This window comes from Andrena cerasifolii, chromosome 2, assembly GCF_050908995.1.
Source record: "Andrena cerasifolii isolate SP2316 chromosome 2, iyAndCera1_principal, whole genome shotgun sequence".
Lineage (NCBI taxonomy): Eukaryota > Metazoa > Arthropoda > Insecta > Hymenoptera > Andrenidae > Andrena > Andrena cerasifolii.
In genome coordinates this window covers 27,648,703-27,671,906 of record NC_135119.1, presented here as the reverse complement: position 1 = coordinate 27,671,906, position 23,204 = coordinate 27,648,703, and the positions used below count along the sequence as shown (strand labels likewise).

The following is a 23,204-nucleotide window of genomic DNA, read 5'->3' as shown; positions in this document are numbered from 1 at the left end:
AGTGTAGAAATTTATTAAATGTGTACCGTCTGCTGTAATTGTAGAGATTGTATACGAATAGCGACTGCTGAATTTGTAGAAACTTTTAAAATGTGTTACGACTACTAAATTTGTAGAGCTTATAAACGAATCGCGACAGCTGTTATTGTAGAAATCGTAAATGTGTACCGACTGCGACCGATTTCTACGAAATATTTTTGGTCCATATTCGACCATTTTTGAAAATTTAGAAAATGTCTTACGACTAAAGTTCTTAAACTAAAACTTATTGCTAGGACTATGGCTAGTTAAAACTAAGCACTTGTGCAAGTTCTTCCGCGGTGTATAAAATTTTAGGGTTAGTGGCTTAAAGTTATTTTAATGCAGGGGAGAAAGAAATTTAAGTTCATATAGGAGTCACTTTGGCAGCAGTCATTTATTATCCCCGTAAAAAAACTTCAAAAAAGTAAAAAAATTACGCCAAGTACATGAAACAAATAAGTCACAAAAAAAGAAGATAATAATATAAATCGTAAAAAAAAAGAAAAAAAGGATACAACCAGAAAAAATAGAAGATAATAATATAAATCAGAAAATAAAGAAAATATACAATGTAAAAAAAGATATGAAATCAAAATGAGCTGCAAATACGTAAAGGTACTTTCTAACTGCGCTCTCTAACGGTGCTTTAATTAACCAATCAAAAAGAATCCAATTGAAAAACATTTTCGTAAATTAATAGCTTTACAAAATTAATGATATACAAAAAATTTGCGCCAATTATAACAATGGCTATTTATAAAAAGAAAAAATGTATTATTGAATAATATTAAGCAGATATATTTTTATACAAATAAATATTTTAATACGAATAAATATTTTATTCCAAATACTTGGCGCTGCTCACCGAATTGGTGTTGCTAAACTAAATACATATGTATGTATAAATTGCATTAATCTTTTTCTTTCTTTCTTGTGCGTGCGTTCGTGAATGTGTGTATGTGTGCGTTTGCATATGCTATGTATGATATTGGAGTTAAATATACGTAGAATAAATCTGACTGCGTTTGTAATATGTATATGTATATGTTTATGTATTTTAGATTGTAAGGGAGTTATTGTAAATTATTAATACTAAGACATTTATTTTTTTTTTCGGTTTCGCAGTGCCAAGTATTTTGAAAAAAATATTTATTCGTATGAAAATATTTATTAATATTTATCTGTTATGCGAGGACCGATTTTATTGAAATTGGTTTTATTCGAAAACTTATATACGGTTTACATAAGAAAAATGCCTTTAAATTTAGGAAATATTGCAGGCGTGATGAGATATTAACGACATAAGTTTCAGGTTAGGTTGGAATGGCTCTGCGACGAGTAAAGGTACACGGTAGCGACAGTCGACATATACAGGGTGTCTTTCCTGTACTTGGCGTCGAGACGTTACCGCCTCTCTAGATTATACTATTATTTTATAGAGGGACCATGCAAGGTCGAGATATCAGGTGATAGAAGTGGCATTTTTGATTTCTCGTAACATTGCCACTAGTGTGTCTTTATATTTAGCACATGCAACGGAGAAGCAAAAGTAGCGAGCATAGTGACAAAGTAGTACCAACAATGACTGTCTTTGTTTATTCCGAGAATCTAAAGACTCGAATGTAATTTCTGTTAAGAGAGAAGATTTGAAAGAACTCACACGAAAGAGTTCAACTTTAGAAATGTAACTCGTATTCAATACATTAAGCACCCCGAATGATTGTGAAATTAAAGAAAAGAAGTTTAGAATGTTTGAAACGCGATATTATAACTGCTATCGCGAATTTAAAATTGATTCATTGCATTTTTCTACGTGTATTAAACATGTGGAATCACACGCATTAAATGTTACTATTCAGGAGTACTAACAATAAGTATGTATTCGTGGTCACTATGCTCGCTACAGCAATCATTTTGTTCGATATCATACAGAAAATTTTGTTCGATAGCATACAGAAAAATTCAAAGAATGAAAAAGTATCACTCACCGTTCGTTGAAAATAGTTTCACTGCTATCCATGCAGACATGCATCCCCTTTCAGCAGTAGCTATTCGATCTGCAGGCGAATGTCCAGCAGTTGCAGGGTCAGTGCCGAATAGAATGTGTCACACTTCCAAATATGTCCCATCACTTTCGCGATGAAAAAGCAATAGGAGCACTGGTGCTCTGAATTAATTCTAGATGCGTTAAAACACTGACTTTACGTTCGCGTTCACATTACTAACACGCAGGGCCACTGTGCACTATGAAATACTTTATCGCGAAATAAGCACTGATTCTACAATCGCATTGCACACGATTACAAAAGCACTTGATGCTTTTAAACATCTCTCAACAGTGGAAAGATGTGTTCGGAATCGAGTAAAGTGTTTCCAAAATAGTCCTCTGGGCACTCAGTGTAATGTAGTAGAATCTTGTTGAACGATCTCCCACATAGTCCAGTAATCGATGAAATTCAGGCACGAATCGAGAAATGACGAAATAATATGCAGGCACATTCACTGATCCGATCGCTGCCGCGGTTAAAGTTGAACTGCCAGCTTACACCTCTCGTCAATGTTGTCACATTGGTAGAGGTTGCTGTCGACCTCAACTGTTTACCATGGAACTTGAAATTTCTCAAGGCCGGAGATAATTCTACCATAAAAAACTTCAGAAATGTAAAAAAATTACGCCAAGTACATGAAAGCGAAAAAATGACAAAAAATAGAAGATAATAATAATTATAAAATAAAAAAAGATGTGAAATCAAAATGAGCTGCACGTACATAAAGGTAATGATAAATAGAAATAAATATTTTAATACGAATAAACATTTTATTCAAAATACTTGGCGCTGCGAAACAGAAAAAAATGTTAATTGTCCTCGTATTAATAATTTACAATAACTCCCTTACAATCTAAAATACATAAACATGTATATGTACATATATACATATACATATTAGAGACGCAGTCAGATTTATTCTACATATATTTAATTCTAATGTCATACGTAGCATATGCGCACGCACACATACACACATTCATGAACGCACACACAAGAAAAAAAGAAAAAGATTAATTAATGCAATTTATACATATTTATTCAGTTTAGCGGCACCAATTCGGGACACAGCGCCAAGTATTTTGAATAAAATGTTTATTCGTATTAAAATATTTATTTGTATTTATCGTTACCTTTATGTACGTGCAGCTCATTTTGATTTCACATCTTTTTTTATTTTATAATTATTATTATCTTCTATTTTTTGTGATTTACTTGCTTTCATGTACTTGGCGTAATTTTTTTACATTTCTGAAGTTTTTTATGGAGATCTCACTTCTTTTTACAAAGATAATTTACATAGAGAATGACTTCAGATAATTTTCAATATTATAAATTATTATTATATTATTAATTGATGACTGGATAATTTTTTCATCCTCTGGGGTTTTTTTTTTTAAATATATTGTATTGTTATCCAAACTACGCACGCCTGCAAAGCTTCAAGACAATTGGATTGGTGGAATTGGTTTAAATTGGTTTTTATCATTTAAATTAAAAAGAAACTCATTTACAGTGGGTGAAAAAAGTATTGGCACACCCAGTTTTCTTGGAATATCTTTAAACTATATAGTAATTTATTAATATTAACTATGTTTATTAGTGTCTTTTGACACACATAAATAGTATGTTTACTGAGAATTCTCAGTTATTTGGTATAAGGAAGTAAAGTAAAGAAATGGAAAAATCCATAGTCAAATAAGTATTGGCACACATACGATGTTATTGAGGAATGCACAGTAATAAACAATATGAACAATATTGAACTTATCTAATATTTGGTGTGCATGCCTTGGCCTTAATTACAGCCTGTAATCGATTAGGTATCGATTCGACCAGTTTTTGCGTAATTTCCGGTGAAATGTTAGACCACTCTTCTAAAAGTGTCGCTTTTAGGTCATTTTTATTTTTTATTTTCCTTTTACGGATTTTTAAATCTAAAATATGCCAAAGATTTTCTATCGGATTAATATCCGGCGATTGAGGTGGTGTAGGGAGTTGTTTTGGTACATTGTATAGTAACCATTCTCTTGTTTTCCTTGCCGTGTGCTTGGGGTCATTGTCTTGTTGGAAAAGAAATTTTCCGTTTATGCCCTTTTTTGTTGCACTCGTTAATAAATTATTTCGCAACACGTCGATATAGACGTCTGCATTCATTATGCCGTGAATAAAAAGCAAATTATAGCCCCATACCATAACGTGACCACCACCGTATTTCACTGTAGGAATAATATTCTTTTGATTTAATTCGGTATTCGGTTTCCTCCATACAAATCTTTTTCCATCAGAGCCGAAAAGATTAAACTTGCTCTCATCCGAGAAAATAACCGTCTTCCAAAATTCCATTGTCTTATTTATATATATTTTTGCAAAACCGAAGCGTTTCTCCCTATTCTTCTCATTAATGAACGGTTTTTTTCTCGCTGCTCTACCATAAATTTCCGCAGAATGTAAAACATTTCGGACTGTTTGGGCATTCACTTCTTTTCCCGAATATGTTGCGACGTCAACAGATAAACTTTTGGCACTTACAAAAGGATATTTTATTGCTTCTTTGATGATGTCTCTTCGTTCTCTAGTTGTAAGTACTTGCGGACGACCTGATCGCGGTTTGTTCTCGACGCTACCAGTTGCCTTAAATTTTTTTATTACATTTCTCACTGTCGAGAAACTTAAATTTAATGAATTACCGATTTTTCGGTAACTCTCACCACTTTTATGTAATGAAAGAATTTCCTTTCGCACGCACAATGATAACTCGCTCTTCTTCGTAGACATGATTCTTGTTCAAAGTGTAAACACAAACTGATTGTGGTAACTGAGAAAAGCAAAAGTGAATTCTGTTTATGTTTACGTTCCTAGAGCCGAATTTGTCGCGTACGAAAGCGAGTATCACTTATTCTTGTAGTTAAACCATACATGTGCCAATACTTATTTGACTATGGATTTCTCATTTTCTTTACTTTACTTCCTTATACTAAATAACCGAGAATTCTCAGTAAACATACTATTTATGTGTGTCAAAAGACACTACTAAACATAGTTAATATTGATAGATTACTTTATAGTTTAAAGATATTCCAAGAAAACTGGGTGTGCCAATACTTTTTTCACCCACTGTATGTATATATTTGTAAAAACACGCTCATAACTTGGTTATAACTTGACGGTAAGCTGTGAAAATTTGGAGTAGATTGCATAGCGAAGATAGCGATTGACGAACGAAACGTGTGTTAGTTCCGTTTTGGCTGAAGGTGTGCGTGTAACGCGTATACGTATTATGTTGACGAAAAAATTTCTTGGAGAATACGAAGAAAAATCTTAATTTTTCCGACTGATCCATGAGACGATATTACGATATCTCGGTTATGCGCGAACCGATTTTATTGAAATTGGTCTTATTCGAAAGCTTATATGCGGTTTACATAAGAAAAATGCCTTTAAATTTAGAAAATATTGCAGGCGTGATGAGATATTAAGGGAATAAATCTCAGGTTAGGTAGGATTTGCTCGGCGACAGTCGACATATACAGGGTGTCTTTCCTGTACTTGGCGTCGAGACGCTACCGCGTCTCTAGATAAATTATGTTTAATTATGGGATAATCAGCTTGACAATAATTTTTTCAATGTATTATATCTGTATGTATCTATATGTATAGTTATATACAACATGTGATGCAAAAGTAAATAACAGTATGATAGGATGAAGCGATAGGGCTTATGAAGTGAAGGTTTAGTTTTACATATCACATTTGTAACATACATATGCACTATATCTATTTTTTAGGGAAAGACGTGAACGCGAGTTAGAGGAAACGGGAATGAGTGAGAAAGCGAAACGTCTTTCACTTTGTTTTCCACGTACCGCAACGTGGTGTGAGTGCGACAACACACTCAATTTACCGAGATGTGAACAATTTAATAGCTCCGAAACGGTACATTTCCGGCACATGGTTTCTATCAGACTTTTTCTCTACGCGTCGAGTAGAATACGTTGATGTAAAAAAAAATTAACGTTAATTTTCAATTTTGTAAACAATTTTGCGGCCCGCTTTTTTTACAAAGGTCTAGTTTCATCCCTATAAGCGATGACCATTACTTTTTTAACAGCCTGTGCATTGAGGAAAGCAGAAAATGCTCTGAAATACTTGTCTTAATGTAGGGAATTCGTAATCATTGTTTGTGTTCTTCTTTGAACAAATTTCTTTCCACATTTTATCGCAATGTAAACGCTTATATTTCGCTTTTTCACTTTCATCGAAATAAGAATACAGTGGTCGCCATTCAATTTCTAGCAAGCTCAAATTAATTTTTTTTAAATTAGAAGCAAATTCAAGAATTGGATATCCACATTTTCTATCTGTTTCATATAAAACTTTTTCAACGCTTAGTGCAAAACAAGAAATCAGAAATATCTGCATTGTGGTGTAATTTACAAGACTTTTAGAAACAAATGTTCATTATGTTCGTTGGATGATTCGGGTATATTTGTTAAAATTAGATACTTAGATACTGTTGAACACCATATTAAGATTAGATACTTGTGTGTACACGGCAAAAGCACAGCCTCGAATGAATTCGCTGGAGCATCGCACCGTTTCGGCGTCTCTCGCAGTCACTTGACACACACACACACACATAGAGTTTCCATGTGTATACAGAACAAATGTACTATATATTTCAACACGCCTCCTTACATTTGTACTGTATGTTTTGCTTATAATAATTATTTCATATTACATTCAAATCTTTTCTGAATTTTTCAAACTTCTCTTTACACAGCGCTTTAGTAAAAATATCTGCCACATTTTCCCTTGTGTGAATTTTACAAACATCAATCAATTTCTCTTTTACGCTTTCATGTACAAAATGATAATGCATAGAAATGTGTCTTGAATTTTTTGTAAAATTACCTTTGTTCGCAATATTTATCGCTCCTGAGTTGTCTTCGTAAATTTTTATAGGTTCAGTTATATTTATGGCAAATATTTTTAGTAACTCTCTAATATACTTTTTATCTCATCTACAACCTCAGATAATGCTATGTACTCTGCATATATCGAAGCTTTGGGCTTATATATATCGATCCCTAGGGCTTTCTCGTAATCCGTACAATGCTTTTGACAGTTTATAGACTCTGTTTGTTCCATCCTCATAACCTTTTGGTTGATTAACGTATACCTCCGAGTTAATTTGTCCATTTAAAAAGGCCGTTTCAACATCCATTTGTTCGATTTTTAAGCCATTTTCGATTTTTCAAAGTCACTGAAAAATGAAGCCGTATCTGTATAATTATTTAGTCTTAATTTTTCCAATCTGTTTCTGCACACAATTTGCAAAACCGTCGATTCTTTCAAGTATATTTCATCTAGTTTCTTTATTATTTTGTAAGCTGTTTCTTCCTCACATACAAATTCCAATTGCTTGTTTGAAATCGAACTATAAATCAGATTTATTGCTTTTAAATCGTTTTCTTCCCATTCCTCTTGTTTATCTGTTGTCGCTTTTTCTCTGGTAAACAGTAGTTTTACACTTTTTAAACTTCAAGAACATTTTGATTCTTCTTTTCCACATACCATAGTCCGAGTTCACTCTATCGAGTAGGTACATTCTAATCGTAACACATATTGTGTTTTAGGTCTTACAAGCCGTGACGGTCACGTTTAAAGCGCAGCATGCACCGATCGTGGATTAGCGATTAAAAATTGCAAGTAAAAGTTCTTTCTTATACGTATTATCGATGAAAAATAATTACAACATTTTAAAGAAAATGTTGCTAATCATAATTTTACATAGTAGTGAATAGGTTTATTTTTTGCCTTTCGACCTTTCATTTAAAACACAGTTTTCAGCAATCGGTGACCGGGACTTGGTAAACCTCTTGAAACGTCTCAAGTACTATGAAGTGTCAAGGCGTTGTTTCGGCTACTGACCCAACCGCCAAGATGTAGAAAAGGAGGCTAAGTAGCCACATAAATTAGGCCCTTGCAAGTGGACTAAAACGTCGTGCGCGGCGCGCCGTTGCACTAGTGGGACCCTGCCTTAAGGCGTATTCATCGGTATGAAAATTGCACAAGATATTGCTTCACCCGAAATATCAATTATATTACACTTGTAAGATTTCATTCTATTGTATGTCGCTTGATTGAATAAAATGCAGCCAAGTGATAAAAGAGTATTATTATTTAACGAGCCATTCATCCACAACTTGTTCCTTCCTATTCCAAATCATATATAAAAGCCATGCTAAAAAAAAACACCTAAAATGATGCTTCCACATGGAGTTGCTTTTAAAAATCTCTGTCTTCGAGTCGCTCTCCAGAGACTGTTCTGAAAATTTCAGCTTCGATGGTGTCGCCTTAAACTTTAAGGCTTAAAGTATCGAACAAAAGCTGCACCTTTCAAGGGCCTTTCGAAACTTGTGCGCTACAGTATTGCAACACAACTACAATCTTCAACTCGTATGGTCTTTAGCCTTATGTACGACACATACCTGCATAGGTATACTGAATTCCACTTATGAACGATGACTCTGAGGAGGCTGTTGATTGGTAGGAAACCGGCAGAAAAAGCGCCACGACCAATCGCACGTGTCAGATCGGTGGGGGCGTATGGTCTACTCTTATATGGAATGCTATATAGTTGACTAAATTATCGACGCAGGCGACGTTACACCGTTTACAACTGTTACCTACAACTCGCAACGTTTCAAAATCGCTGTTACGGAGTGTGAGATCGTACATCCATAATTTTCGAGTACACAATGGAGAATATTGCGAAGTTTGAATGAAAATAATCCTAGTCCGGCTGGAGAAATACGATTGATTGTCGCATTTGTCACCCCAAAACGCGTTCCGCTTCCTTCTGTAACAACAGCAATGATGGACAAAACTTTTTCCCCCATTAAAAGTCTTTCGTTTCAAGGTTGTCGAAAATGTTTAATTCTGCTTGGGTATTTGCTAAATAGATTTATTTTCTACCCAACATTGATACGTGGTTTAAAATCTTATCTTCGCTAGAAACGTAGCGCCGTTAATTAAATCTAAATCTGGAAAATTAAAAATAAAGTATAACGATGTACGCCTCGTCGTTCGCTCCTACGCTGGGCGCGTAGGTGTACATTTTCTCCGTGTTTGAAAGTTTATAAAAAATGATGGAAAAACGCGAGTAGGTAGCTAATGATTGCGACGCAGGAGTGTTCGTCTTGCGTTCGCTTTGATTCTCTTGGTTCGTTAACGAGGCACGTAAAATCCATGGAGAACGTAGCGTAGCATTGCGTTGTATGGTTGCATGGTTGTAGGGGTGTAGGTATCTCGTGTCACAGAATGCATGTACTGCGTGCTTTTGCCTATAAATACTTGTGTATCCTCGATGATCTCGACTTTGCTCCTCGAATAGGTATATACGTGCGAAAATATTCCCATCGAATTGCGCGTGATTGACGATCTCGAATGAAAAGAAAAGCGCAAGAAGTTGCGGATGAAAGTTTGGTGAAACGACCTTGTCGCGCAAGGATATCGGTAGAGACAGCAATTTTCGTTCGACAAGTGTTGCGAAAAGCGGAGCAAAGCAGAGTGGAATGGAGAGAAACGAAATGGAGCCGAGTCGAGTGGTTTAGTGGACTTTAACGATGCCTCCGGTGCCGTAAGCACCTGCGAGTAGAGCCTGCGTACCGTAGAGAGAGCCTTGCCTGAGCCCGAGTCCCACACCGAGCCCTAGCAGCCCTGCGTTCGCGGCAACTACGTTCGTCGTGGCCACCGTTGGACCTGCCAGCAACGGTTGTCTCACGATGGGAGCTCCCAACAGTGCGGCGGCGGTCTGTGTAGTAAAATATTTTCAGGGCTTTCCAAACTGCTTTTATACAGATGCAAGGGGGGGGGGGAGGGGGAAGGGGGTGAGAAATAACGAACCTGCGGACGAACGGCTACAGCGGCGGCGGGTGCAGCTGCGGCGATTACCGATGTCGGTCGTGCGAGTACGGGAGATGCGACCACTGGACGCAGGGCCGCTGCCGCGACTGGTGCCGCGGCCACGGCAGTCTTGACCGTGATACTAGGGTCCTTTTGAACGACAGCGTTGAAACCGTTGATGGGATCGGCAGCATACGATACCACTCGGCGCGAACCATCTGGCTCGATTAAGCTGTAGCTCCCCTGAACCACGTCGCCGTTACGAGTTTCCTCTTGGGCCTTGTTGTCACCTTTCGAATCGCATCGGACGTGATAATTTGTCAACTTGTAAGTACGGCGGGATGCAAATGTGTCTTTAGCGCGTGTACGTACCCGTCAGGCCATCGGCGACGCTGTAACTGAAACTGTACTGCGGATTCGGATCGTAATTTTCGGTTCTAACGATTGTGGCCGCGGCTGGGGCTGGTAGCGCTGCTGCCACCGTCGCTCCGCCAGGAGCAAATATTCCTGCGCCATGTCCGATTAGTCCTGCACGGGCGACGGTTAGGAAAGTGGCCAAGTAACCGATAATCTGCGTATATCGGAAGAAGCGAACAATATTAATTATCGGCGTTGAATATGTTGATCGGGAAGAAAGAGACACCGAAGCGAGGATTTACTTTAAGATCCATGGTGCGCTTCAAGTGTACGACGACCCGATATTCCTTCGACAACTGCGTACCGTTGCTTCCCGGTAGCGTACATTTTATACCAATTAATTGGTTCAAGTTGACCCCACCCTCGCTTTTTCTTCGGGGACACCAACGCCCCCCACTTGGCCAAACATACATTCTCATGTACAAGCACTGCGATAATTATTGTGGCGGGCTAGGTGACCGTGTAAAATTGATCGTGCCGTGTGAAAACGTGCGATCAGCTATTACGACGATGATCTTGACAGGTTTCGTGCTGTATACTTTCGATTTTGACATCGAAATTCAAACTCCGAGATAAAGAAGGAAAATATGGGCGATGATAAAATACCAATCGGATTATACCTACTGTCCCCGTTACAACACGACAAGACGATACGAACCGTCGGAGATGAAACCAAACACGCTGGACGGTTTATAAGAGCAGGATCGCGAGTTAGCTAACACTAATGTAAGATAATAATTGATATCATTGCGACATTGGGTAACGAAACCTAGGCGTTGGAGTAAGAGGTGTTCTCCGCGGGGATGGATCGCATTGGCGCTATTTTATCCATATAGGTCACGTAACTCTAGGAGTATTCCAAGGAGCCGCGCAGAATCGAGCGCTCGATTTGCGTAATTTTATCGTGCCTAGGTAGCTACTACTACGAGATCAAACCTGGTCTAAGTGGTCAAACCGTAGCCTATTCCTAGGCTACGCGGTGTAAGTAGTAGGGGATCCTTCCTAGGTATAAAGAGCGTCGATCGCTTCGAACCGTCGTACTTGGAACGTTCATACTATACCTAATAGCAGGAGTGTATGGCAACGTGAATCGTAAGTGCCTCGACTTTGTACATATTTCCTACGAATCGCTCCCTTGCTCCTGACATAGCGATTACGCGGTGTAGCATTTTGTATAGTATGGGTACCTGCGGGAACGAGAATTGCGGCCAGTGGAATCGTAAAGAGAATTTTTTGTGGACGGGTAAATGCATCTGCGGATATTTAGCCAATCCTGTAGCAAAATAGAACAGTGCTCGTGAGGACGATTTTGGATCCTCCGCAAGTCCAAGTAGCGTACATAAAAAATTTCCTTTCCTCCTGTTGGTGGTTCGAATCGCTCGGCTACGCCCCAAAATGCCAAAGATATTGTGAGAAACATGATCGGTAATCCTACAAGTACGCGAAGGCGTGGCAGCAGATCGATACGTGACAAAGAGAGCAAAATCATTTGCGAAACGTTGTAACATATCACAGCTTTGTCGTAAGCTCGCGTGCCTAGGCTTGGAACAGTGAAATAAATAACTACCACCACCGTGTACGGAACGATATAAATCGCATAGGACATACCTATACACTATATTCACTGTATTGGCACCCTAGAAATTCAACGAGGTAAACACGTTTCCTGGCGATTTGTCCATCTTAACGACTCTGGTCACTTGCTTGTTCAACGTGCACGCTCCGAAGCAACCACCCTCGCTCCGGTTTCGGTCCTCCTTTCCGAAAAACTATGGAATATGTCGCACCGCGGTTGGTTTAATAAGCATCTTTCTCCGGCACCGCGCCGATTCCTTCGAGCTGACAATTGAGAATCGTAACGCAGTTATTAGTCTAATGAATCACTTTGATCAGAAAAGACAGTTCTACCTTTCGTTTCAATCAAGAATCGATGATTTCGGTACAAGCGTGTAATTTCAACTCTCAAAGAAGGTAAGGGCTTAGCGGGCATCTTTAGAGCGGCGACTTGTTTAATGACTGTATAATCATTAACACCAATGTTAACATTCGTGTTAGTCGTGTTTTGGGGGGTGTTGCATCGAAAGATCGCGATGAAAATTGATTTAGATCTTTGGAGGCACGGGGCAATGTGCCCTGCTTTTATATGGTTTCGGGTATGCACCTCCGATGACTTCTAATTTTTCATTGGTCTGGAGGTCGGTACGATAATTCGGAGGTCAAAGGCGCTTGACGAAGGAAAAAATAAGAAAAGCAAGAAGCAAAAGAAGAAAAAGGAGAAGTCTAAGAATAAAAAAAGAAGCGAATGAGAAGCCAATGAGACCGCGGCAAAGTGCACGGCATACGTCGTGAAAGGTACAGATGAAACTCACCCTGCCCCAAGACGATATGTCTTTGATTTTGATATCGTGACAGATGGATTTAATAATAAAAGTGACGTTAAAATAAAAATATGCCATTTTCTTTTATATTCAGCAAGTGGTCAACAACTGTACCTGGACCGGTCAACAACTATGCCACGACCGGTCAATAACTACAATTTTCAGTTATGTTTCTTTACAAATAGCCTAATATCGAAACTACTGATTTCTCAAAGTTTCTTTGGTGTTATAATCATCTTCGATACTTCTCTTTCCGCCCGGCATAATAAAACTTTATTTATAAAATTCGAGTTACTTATTCCATAGCGTTTACCTAAACTGAAGCTCTTAGGTGGTCAACTACTGTATCGTTTACCATGTGCAACTTGCCGACGCTGAGGGGCAATTGGCATGCGTACAAAGTTGGAAACTAAGTAGTCGTACAACAATATCGATATCACGAATTCACGGACGCAGCGAACGTGAGATCGTACGGTATCACGATCGGCGCGCCTCGTCTGTGTTAGAAGCGAGATCTAGCTTTGGCCGGTACTGTAGGACTCTGCCCTACATATACACGGTATCACATTTGAAATTTCGCACGCATTTACAGCGAATTCTCGTTATACGAGAATTTAAACTCGTTATTGTATAATTTTTTTTACCCACCTCGCAGATTTCAACCACGGAGGCCCTCCAAGGTCTGATAGCCCTGGGCCCCAGAAATTTTAATCCTAGCTGGGTTACGGCTTGCATGTTGCTACATACGTGCTTGCTTGAATCTGTATGATTAAGGGGTCTCCCTACCTTGCCGGACGAAAACTGATGCGAACTTTCGGAATTTTTTAAAACAAAACCTTTAAATGTATTTACTTCCAGCTTCGTGGTTTTATTTGTCAATCTTTAGAGAATATGAAAAAAAAATTGTATGCAAAAATAGTGGTTATATCCAGAGTTATAGTGCTTCGAATAGAGCGTCTTACAAAAATCATATGCGCATGGTTAGCATAAAATCAGCCGTTGTAGTTGTCTGAAATAGAAAATTTAAAAATTTGTGCAATCTGTAGATTTGAGTGTGGCTATCGTGTGAATTAGATTAAATGAAAAATACTGCAAAGTAAAAAAAAAAGTGGCAGCGTCTAAAACAGTCATCGATTTCTAATAAAAATTCGCTGTTTTTTTTTAAATCGCGTAAATCTGTTTTTGCAAAAACCGACTTAGTTTTAGTAACAACGAGAATGAGACATCTACTGAAGATATGTACAAAGTTATAAGTAAATCGGGTGATTGATTTTCGAGTCATCATGCTAACCAATTCTAAGAACATCGTTTTCAGAAAGACACGTTCAAAGTTTTAGGTACTGTTATATTTTTATTAAATATTTTTTAAAATGTTGCCTAAATATGTACAAATATAGGCATAAAGTTTATTTGAAAAAATCCTAAATATCGCCCTGCTTTTCAGGCGGTCAAAATAGGGAGAGAGACCCCTTAAAAGTCCGTCGGGCCATTACGCCGAAGCGGAGCGAAATGTTCGTCGCCGCTCTTCTGTCATATGGGCGATGCGTGGTCGTTGCTATTCTGGCATATGAGCGATGCGTGGTCGCCGCTAGCGGCCTAGTGGACGACGACCTTTAAGCGCCCAACCCACCGAGGCATAGTTGAGATGAATCAAGATTATCGCGACACCTTTCGTCAACATGTGTACGCGATCGCACCCATATGTATGTATGTACGTATGTATGTACGTAAGTAAAATTGTTGTGCAATTCGATCCTTCGGGCGCGAGATCGCGATTTCGAGCATCTTTCATTTCTGCTACAACAAGTCGCAGCGAAACTAACCATATGTATAGATAATATTTCCCTTCCATCGAACCGTGCCACCATGGCAATTCTCTGTCGCTTATTTGCGCTAAACGAGTTTCCTCCTCCGGAAACCATCCATCCCTCCCCATCTACTCATCCTGCCCCCTCTTTTCATTGTTGGCATTTTTTAAAATAAAATTTTAAATGAAATATTACGAGCTATATATACTATAAATGTTTTAAGTTAAGAATAAAACTTCGGGACAAGGTCGTGGAAAACCTCGAATAAGTGTATTATAAATAATGGCGGCGAAAAAAGCCCGAGCCGGGCAGGGACGGATCCAGAGGGGGGCGATTATAAAATAGAAATTATAATGACATTGTGTATTATTCTGTATAAATAATTAATGTGAATTTAATTATTTAGGGTATAGTATCGGATAGAAGGTTCAAAAATGGACTTATGTACATTTACATATCTCGCCCCCTCCATGAAACGCTCCTGAATCCGCCTCTGGAGCCGGGTTTGTATAAAAACCAATTTATGTTTTATGACTGACATCTGATACGCGTGTATATATGTACAACATTTTTAAACGATTTTATTCAGCTTCGATCCTCTGTTTGTTTTCTTATGTTTGTATGTTTGTATGTTTGATTCAAATCTGGCAACTCAAATTTAATCAACTTCCAACTATGCAATTGTCTTGAAACTTTACAGGCGTGCGTAGTTTGGATGACAATACAATATTTAAAGAAAAAATTAACCTTAAGGGGGTGAAAAAATTACCCAGTCATCAATAAATATTACCCATAACCGCAAATCCAAACGACTTGAAATCAGCCACTGGCGTTCTTTAGGAAAACGACAAAAAGCCGCTGCTCACATTCGTGACGCTAGTCGCATCACGATTATCGAGAAATGATCCGTCACGTATGTACGGATAGTAAAACTAAAACTTTGCAGGTGTCCGTAGTATATCACCATCGAAATTGCAGTACAAGAAAAGAATTATTTTTTAGTGCATTTTTCTTTGTCAACGTATCCGAGCACTTACATACATACATACATACATACATACATACATACATACATATGTCGTTTCACTTGTTGCTTAGCGACTATTTAGTAAAACATGTATACCTAATAGGACAAAATAACCACATTTCTACTATGCATGTCCACGTTTCCGAGTGATTGTGAACGTTACGTTCATATCGACTGGTTGATGAATCGTTGAGAGAGGTTGTAATAAACCTGCGTACATATAGTTTCCATTCAAAAGCGGATACGCTTCCATGGACCGATTTCCAGTCATTCGTCGTGCCTTCCATCCGAGGGATCCGGCGCGTGGCACGCGAAATTATGACATCGGGGCTTTAAATGAATACCAAAAACGAAACCTAAACGTAAGAAAAAATATCGACCGAGACGCGAGTGAAATTTATTTTAGACTGCATCCAGAAATCAGAGCACTGATCTCAGTTTTGCTCAAGTAAGCTAGTCTTTTTATCCTTATTTTCACCTCCTCCTCCTTCTCCTCCTTCTCCCCAACACCATTTTTTGTCCCTTTTGTCTTTCTCTTCTCCTTCGTGCTTTGTAGCGTACAGTGTCCAGGTACAGCATACCTCCTATTATACATACACTGCGTGCAATGAAACGTCTGCTTTCTGCTCATTGCGATCGAGTCCCTTTACTCGATAATACTGCAAGTATTCTAACGTAAATTTAGAATCAGTTATTTTTTTACAGGAACGTGTTATGCAAACGGCCCGACATGAACGTTCACGAAATCATCGGCTCGTTTTTCAACAGACCACATCGTCGCATATTCGTGGATCTCCTAAATTACTTCTTACACGGCGAACAATCTTTTGGCATCGATAATGGATTAGAGATGCTGTCCCGCAACGCTTAAATAGGTATCATATTTTATAACAGATGGTACGCTTAAAGGTACAAACAATGACGACGATCGCAGCTTGTTTATATGTCGGCCGGTTATGAATTAATTTTCTTCTTCCATGCCAGCTTGCGAATGGAATTAATCGAGCTGCGCGAAAGTAATCACATTGTGCGTACACGCTCTATGCGCGATATAGGCACTTTTGTCAAATTTCTGGTTATTTACAAAGAAAACATTACAAATGGTTGACCAGTCGGCCCATTTCCGCTATCCACGGAACATACGCAACATGTACTTTTAACTTGCTTTTATTCGCTGTACTACATATAGGTATATACATTATACATATGCTCTTTCTCGCGTTTCTACATCAATATTATCGTATTGTATAGATACTTGCTCGTAAGTACCTATATCCCCTCCAACGTCGGCACCTTCCGTAACCAACATTTCGTGTTCTCCTTTCCTTTTGCTTTTCTTCCTTGTCTAACACAGTTTACATATTTCAATTACAATAGGTACTCTTATTCAGTTTACGTACTATCGCTGGTGGTTAATGTTCTTAAGAATGTATTCTATAATATGTACCAGATGTCGATTACTCAGTTTTTTGACAGCGTGGATTTTTTACTCGATTCATAGTTTCATTTTTATTGCCTTAAAAGGGCAAGATTTTATATCCGATTTTTCTTTAAATTTAGAAGACTAAAAGAAATGTGTATTTTTTATTTTCAACCCTAAAGGTTTATGCTGTTACGTTTCTCTCACCAATGAGCATAATTCACTTCGAATGTCTATATCTTTTATATATTTGCGAATTTCAGTCCCGAATTTTCAGGAACCGTTCATGACATATGGAGCACTGAAAATTTGAATAAAAAAATTCTTTTCACAGCTTTTCGGACTTTTTTCGAAAACCGTTTGTCGCACGAGAAAAAGTAATGCAACATAAAAGATACTCCTTGGCGGGATCTACAACTTTTGTTGGACATATTTTTTTATGTAATGAATAACTTTGAGGATATTATATAAAATCGACTTTGTGTGCTGTTAAATAATTATGGGGCAGCACCTTTCCCCAGTTATCCGATCGAGTTGAAAGTTACACAGATTTTTTCCGTTATTATTTGGAACTATTCTGGGCGGTGCCGCGAATAAGATTCAAAACTCGAAAATAAAAGCTACCCTAGTACTGAATTTGCTAATTTCTTAAAGTGTAGAGATACGCGTGTGTGCAGTAGTGTGTGCAGTAGCGCGCACCCGCGATGAAGCGACAGAATCGAAACTCGAGAGTCGAGAATCGAGGACCGAGAGCCGAGAACGGACGAGGATACTCGAACGCGACCGAAGGGCCGCGTGGTGTTCCTAAAGAATTGCTGCACCCTCAGTCGGGACTCGATCGTCGCGGTGGTTCGCTCGCTTCGCCGTTGAATGAAAGCTTTCGTTGGAAATTTAATTTTTTTTTCCTGTGCGTGTGCGTGTTCAGCTGCACAAATGTATAGTGTGGTTTCATTTATTTGATAATCAGTGCGTTTATGGAGAAAAAAATGTCAAATACCGAGATAAGGAGGAATACATTTTCTTCGAGAAGCAGAGAAGCGACGCGCAGCTTGACAGTCGGTCACGAAGCGATCGATTTCGGAAGAAACGCCATTCTTCGGAGAAACGAAACCAATAGCACCAATAGCGACTTTAGGCAATAGATGAACACCAAACGAATGGATATCTAACTGGAAACGCATCGGGTCAGTGGTGATTCGTTCGTAATGGCAATGAGGACGCACAGCTTGGATCGGTCAAAATTAGAGTAGTAGTTGTTCGATTCTGGAGGAGAATGAAAGTGTTCTAGAAGAACGATATCCCGATGCGTTGTTATTGGTGACAGCTCTGTTTCGTCGTGTTTACCGTACGTGGTACTGGTGGTGGTGGTGTTGGTGGTGGTGGTGGTGGTGGTGGTGGTGGTGGTGGTGGTGGTGATGGTGATGGGGATGGTGGTGGTCGTCGTCCGTCGTCGTGTGTGCGTGCGTGCATTTCTGAGAGAGTGTTACACCCGCTGCTGTGTACGCGCGTGTGCGAGTCATTTTTAATACGTGTGATACGCTTCCGTGTGTGCATGCGCGCGCGCGCGCGTGGGGTCGACAATGTCAAAAGTTCAACGTACGAGACCGGGCGACGATTTTGTTGGATAAGAATATGGTAGTAATAAAAATGTGCCGATGGTCGGCGCTTTGATGCTACCTTACTTCGCGCGATATACGAGGCGAGGAACTTACGTGAGATACGTCAACACTTACGCGCATACCTTGTATACGTACACGTAAGCACGCATTGGGCATACTGCGTGCGCGTGGGTGGATATTGTTGGTGGTATGACGTGGGTGCGGGTGCGGGTCCCTCGTACGTACGTACGCGTATTTTGTGGTAACGTGTAATGGCATGGAAATGAGGCGCGCGCGAGTGTCACCCCGAAAGATACGCCTCTTGCCTGGAAAGCTACTCTGTGCTCCAAACTCGAAAGCAGAATCCTCTCGCGAGTGGTCACTCTTACCGGTTTAACCTCAGCATCGGCATCGAGTGCAAATTTCGTGTATCTTTCCTTCCGTTCTTCTCGATCCGGTATTTGGGTTTTGCTTGCGATTTTCCGCCAACTTGGACCGTATGCGGTAACGTCGAATGAAAAAATAATCGAAACGGATCTCGTTCGTCGCTCACCGTTCACGGCATCCCAGCATCTTTGGATACCGGAAAGAAAAATGCGCAACGAGTGGCTAAGGAGCTTGATCGCGATAGCAGTTTTCGCCCTTATGGTGCACGGTAAGCGGACCGCTCTTTCCCTTAATTCATCTCTTTCTCTCTTTCTCTTTACAGTTAACTGGCGCGAGGCCACGTATTTTGGCAATTTATATACCAATGTACATATTTCTGTAATTTCTTCTTTGCGACGATGGCGTTATTCCATACTTACATATTTCTTCAATTCACCCAACAATCACGAACACATTGATTGCCATTCGCGAATACATGTACCGCATCCCACAATCGCGACGACGACGAATCGGTTTTGGTATACATAATATTATGTGCTATACTACTACACGCGTATAATGTATTATCTGTACGTTAAAAGTGTACTGTGAACGAGTCAAGTAGAGATACGTATTTCTTGTTTCTGTTTATGACAGCCCGTTCGACCAGACGCGATAACGAACGAGGGAAGAAACTGACACGAATGAGTAAGGGCTTTAACGATATGTAAACCTTTTGTTCGCGAGTTGAATTCGATGATTAAGATGTTAAAAACCATAATCGAACGAAATAGGGTCAACTACGAGCCGCTCAGCCAAGATTTGTTCGTTCGAGAAATCTAAACTCTAAACAGACATGTGAAAGAAACTGCTGTTTATTATTGTCATCCATATTTTCATCGTTTTCACGCAAGTAAGTTGTTGGTCAAATTCACTCGTGGCAGAGCTTTGACGGATGGATAATTGTTTGCGTTAAAGATTGAAATTATTCTATGAATTCTACTAAATTCATGTAGGAACATACCTACATATACGTATACTTGCACACAACATCTACGCTCGCGGGATGTGCTTATTGAACAAAGTTGGATTCTCAGGCTTTTGTATCTACAAGTTAACCTGTCGTTACTTTCACTTACACGCGAAACGCAAGAGTGTGTGAAATAAAGAAAAGAAAATGAGCGTGTTACCCGTGTGATTCAATCAGATTGGGAATATGTATTCATCTCTTTGTCTCCGTAGGCGCATGAAACGAGCAAATTGCTTTTGTATATAGGTACCTATACATAGGTACTAGGTAGGGTAGCCCTTATTTTCGATTTTCGAATTTTCTTCGTTGTACCCCCCAAAATAATTCCAAATAATCAAAAAAAAGAAAAAAAAATCTGTAAATTTCAGTCACAAATTTTCAGGAAACATTCATGGCATATCAAACCCTGAGAATATGGAGAGAAAAAAGTTCATCTTTTTGGCATATCTCGGTATGTGCCTCCCCCTTTAGTGTTTAAATAATAATCCTCGAAAATAAAAGTTACAATTTTTTTTCATCTTCATAGATAAAAAGTGTTCGAGAAGGATTTAAACTTTCAAAATTCGGGGGAAAAAGTTTTTTTTTCTTCAATTTTTCGGACTTTTTCCAAAAACCATTTGTCGCACGAGAAACTGTAATACACAATAAAAGGTGCTCCTTGTCTGGATCTACAACTTTTGTTTGACATATTTTTTTTATGTAATCTATAACTTGGAGGATATTATATGAAATCGACTTTGTTAGCTGTTAAATAAATATTTAACTGTACAAGGGCTCAGGGGCACCTTTTCCCGTTATCCGATCGGTCTGAAATTTTACACGGATTTTTTTTTATTATTCAGAACTATTCCGAGGGCTGTCGCGAAGAAAATTTTACTCTAGTACATACATACCGGTATGGATAAGAGACATTTTGTTTGTTTTTTCCGTGAGATCGCGAGATACATATATAGGTATGTATGTAGGTATACGGTACCGTCGTAAGTGACGAGTTTGACGAGAAAAAAAAAATTAATCGAGTGACTCTGCAATCGATCGGTATTATGTTCTTCGCTTGTTCAGAAGCAAGGAAATAAAGATCGGAAAAGGGAGAAGGGAAAGCCGTTACGTACCATAGGATTGTATTGTGATACCCAAAGGAAACGTGAGCCATTGTGTTTGGTATAATCCTATCGAATCGGATAGAGTACGATACGTGTGATATTTTCTATGAAACCACCTAGCACGCGTAAAACATGCATGTAATTGCATTTTATCCGACGAAATATCAACGAGGCCGATTAAAATTGATATTCGTGTAGGAAAAAATTGTTCACCCGAAATGATCGAATTCGTCGTTTTCGTATGAATTTACTTTAGATATTATGACTTTCTAGTTAGTTTTTCACTATCCCGTGACATATGAGCTACGAGAAACGCGTTAATCTTCTAGTAAGCTGACAAGTGTTGCGTTCCATGACGTGCAAGAAAATTCCAACTGAACGTGATTATAAGAGTCGGGTTGATGGCAAGTATTTGACACTGGATTAAATAAACGGTGCTTAACACTCCCTTGTAGGACGTAGGTACTGGTACAGTCGATTCTTTTAGAAAGAAAAATCAGATTGATTGTTTTTCTGAATTGTGATAGACGTTGGTTGGTGGTCTATTTACGTGGATGGAAAGTCTTGCGAAGATGGCCGAGTTTAACCGACGTTAAACGAAACTATTAGGTTATGTGCGACGTTGTGCGCTGAAGCGAGCTACGTATGAAGCCTACAGAATATATACATACATACGTACACTCCGGGACAAAAAGATAGCACACCTTAAGAATTACTCAATTTCTGTGTATTAAACATTTCAAATTAAATTTTTGTTATATACATTTGTCAGACTGCATGTATTAACACATATAAATTAAATTCATTTTTATTAGAAAGAACAGAAATATTAAGGAAATATAGTGGGACAAAATGATAGCACATTTGTTAGAAAACTAGGAATATGAACAAAGTGATATTGAATGATCAATATTTAGTGGCACCTCCTTTACATTTAATTACAGCAATCATTCTTTTCGGCAACGATTTATATAGTTTTTTTAATGTTTTTTTGTTTTAATTGTTCCCACTCATCCTGAATACATTGTTTTAAATCATTCACATTTTGAAACTGTCTGCCATTCTGGTACACTGCTCTGGCAAGATTTCCCCAAGAATTTTCAATAATATTAAAATCCGGAGATTTTGCTGGCCAGTCTAAAAGTGGATTTTTTTTTGGTAGAAAAGTACTGCTTTATCACTTTCGCAGTATGCACGGCAGCATTATCTTGTTGGAAGATATATTTATCTCCGGCAATTTTTGTGGCATACGTATTTATTTGTTGATCAATCATTTCGAGATACATTTTGCTATTCATTCGGCCTGTAATGAATTTTATTTCCGTTTTACCACGATACCCAATACCGGCCCAAATCATTACACGGCTCAAAAATTGTTCTTCCTTTCTTAAATCGTGGTAATAATAAGCAAATCCATCGGGTCACTGTACGCCATTTTTTTTTTCATATGTATATTCTTTTCTGCAAATTGTAAGCGTTGAAGTTTATGAAGCTCTGTTAGACACGGTTTCTTTTGCATTTTCTTTCTTATTAAATGTTTACAGTTTTGTAAAACACGTGGAACGTTCTTGACATTAGTATTTACTCCAACATTTTCAGCAATTTGCCTCGCAGTCATCTTTGAATTGGATGCAGCTCTTAATATTGCACGTTTTTCTCGAGCTGTTAAACTTTCTGAGCGTCCACAACTCTTTTTTTTCCCGTAGTTGTCAGGATTTTTTAATAAATTCATAACTGCCTTTCGACTTCTATTAACAACTTTGGATATTTGTGCAATTGAATACTGTTCTTCTTTTAATTTTAATATGGTATGTATTTCACTTGCATTCAGTCTCTTTGCACGGCCCATTTTCAATAGTTTATTGTATTTTCTTAATAAATAGACACCACTGATTGTTAGTGCACACTTCGCTAACCTTTTTTTACAATGAATGTTAGTTACTCAATAGCTTACGTACAACTGAGGAGCGTAGATTTGCTATTTGTACTATTATTTTGTCCGACTTGCGACCTACGATGTTTGTGTTTACATTCGTATAACTTTGTCGCAATGTGTATTGTGGACGACATTCAACAC

General features: G+C 38.5%; 2 protein-coding genes and 1 long non-coding RNA gene across 5 annotated transcripts in view; 2 read left to right on the top strand and 1 right to left on the bottom strand.

Annotated features, from left to right (window-relative positions):
* Positions 1-9,023: 9,023 nt before the first annotated feature.
* Positions 9,024-11,313, bottom strand: Cpr5 (cuticular protein 5). Its single transcript, XM_076807134.1, has 4 exons — positions 10,640-11,313; positions 10,353-10,551; positions 9,981-10,270; positions 9,024-9,888 (listed from the first exon to the last, which is right to left on the bottom strand). The coding sequence occupies exons 1-4, from the start codon at positions 10,814-10,816 to the stop codon at positions 9,685-9,687; spliced, it is 870 nt and encodes a 289-aa protein (XP_076663249.1). The 5' UTR covers positions 10,817-11,313; the 3' UTR covers positions 9,024-9,684.
* Positions 11,314-12,999: 1,686 nt separating this feature from the next.
* Positions 13,000-17,718, top strand: LOC143366237 (uncharacterized). Its single transcript, XR_013084701.1, has 3 exons — positions 13,000-14,112; positions 14,220-14,486; positions 16,316-17,718. It is a non-coding gene; the product is annotated as an uncharacterized LOC143366237 (long non-coding RNA).
* Positions 17,719-18,451: 733 nt separating this feature from the next.
* Positions 18,452-23,204, top strand: part of LOC143366232 (roundabout homolog 2) — a 30,852-nt gene continuing 26,099 nt past the window's right edge. For all 3 annotated transcript variants that reach the window (XR_013084699.1, XM_076807131.1, XM_076807130.1), the window contains exon 1: positions 18,452-19,283. Coding sequence is in view for 2 of the 3 variants with exons in the window: in XM_076807131.1 (XP_076663246.1) it covers positions 19,223-19,283 (61 nt within the window). In the remaining variant the exon portion in view is untranslated. The remainder of the gene's footprint in view (positions 19,284-23,204) is intronic.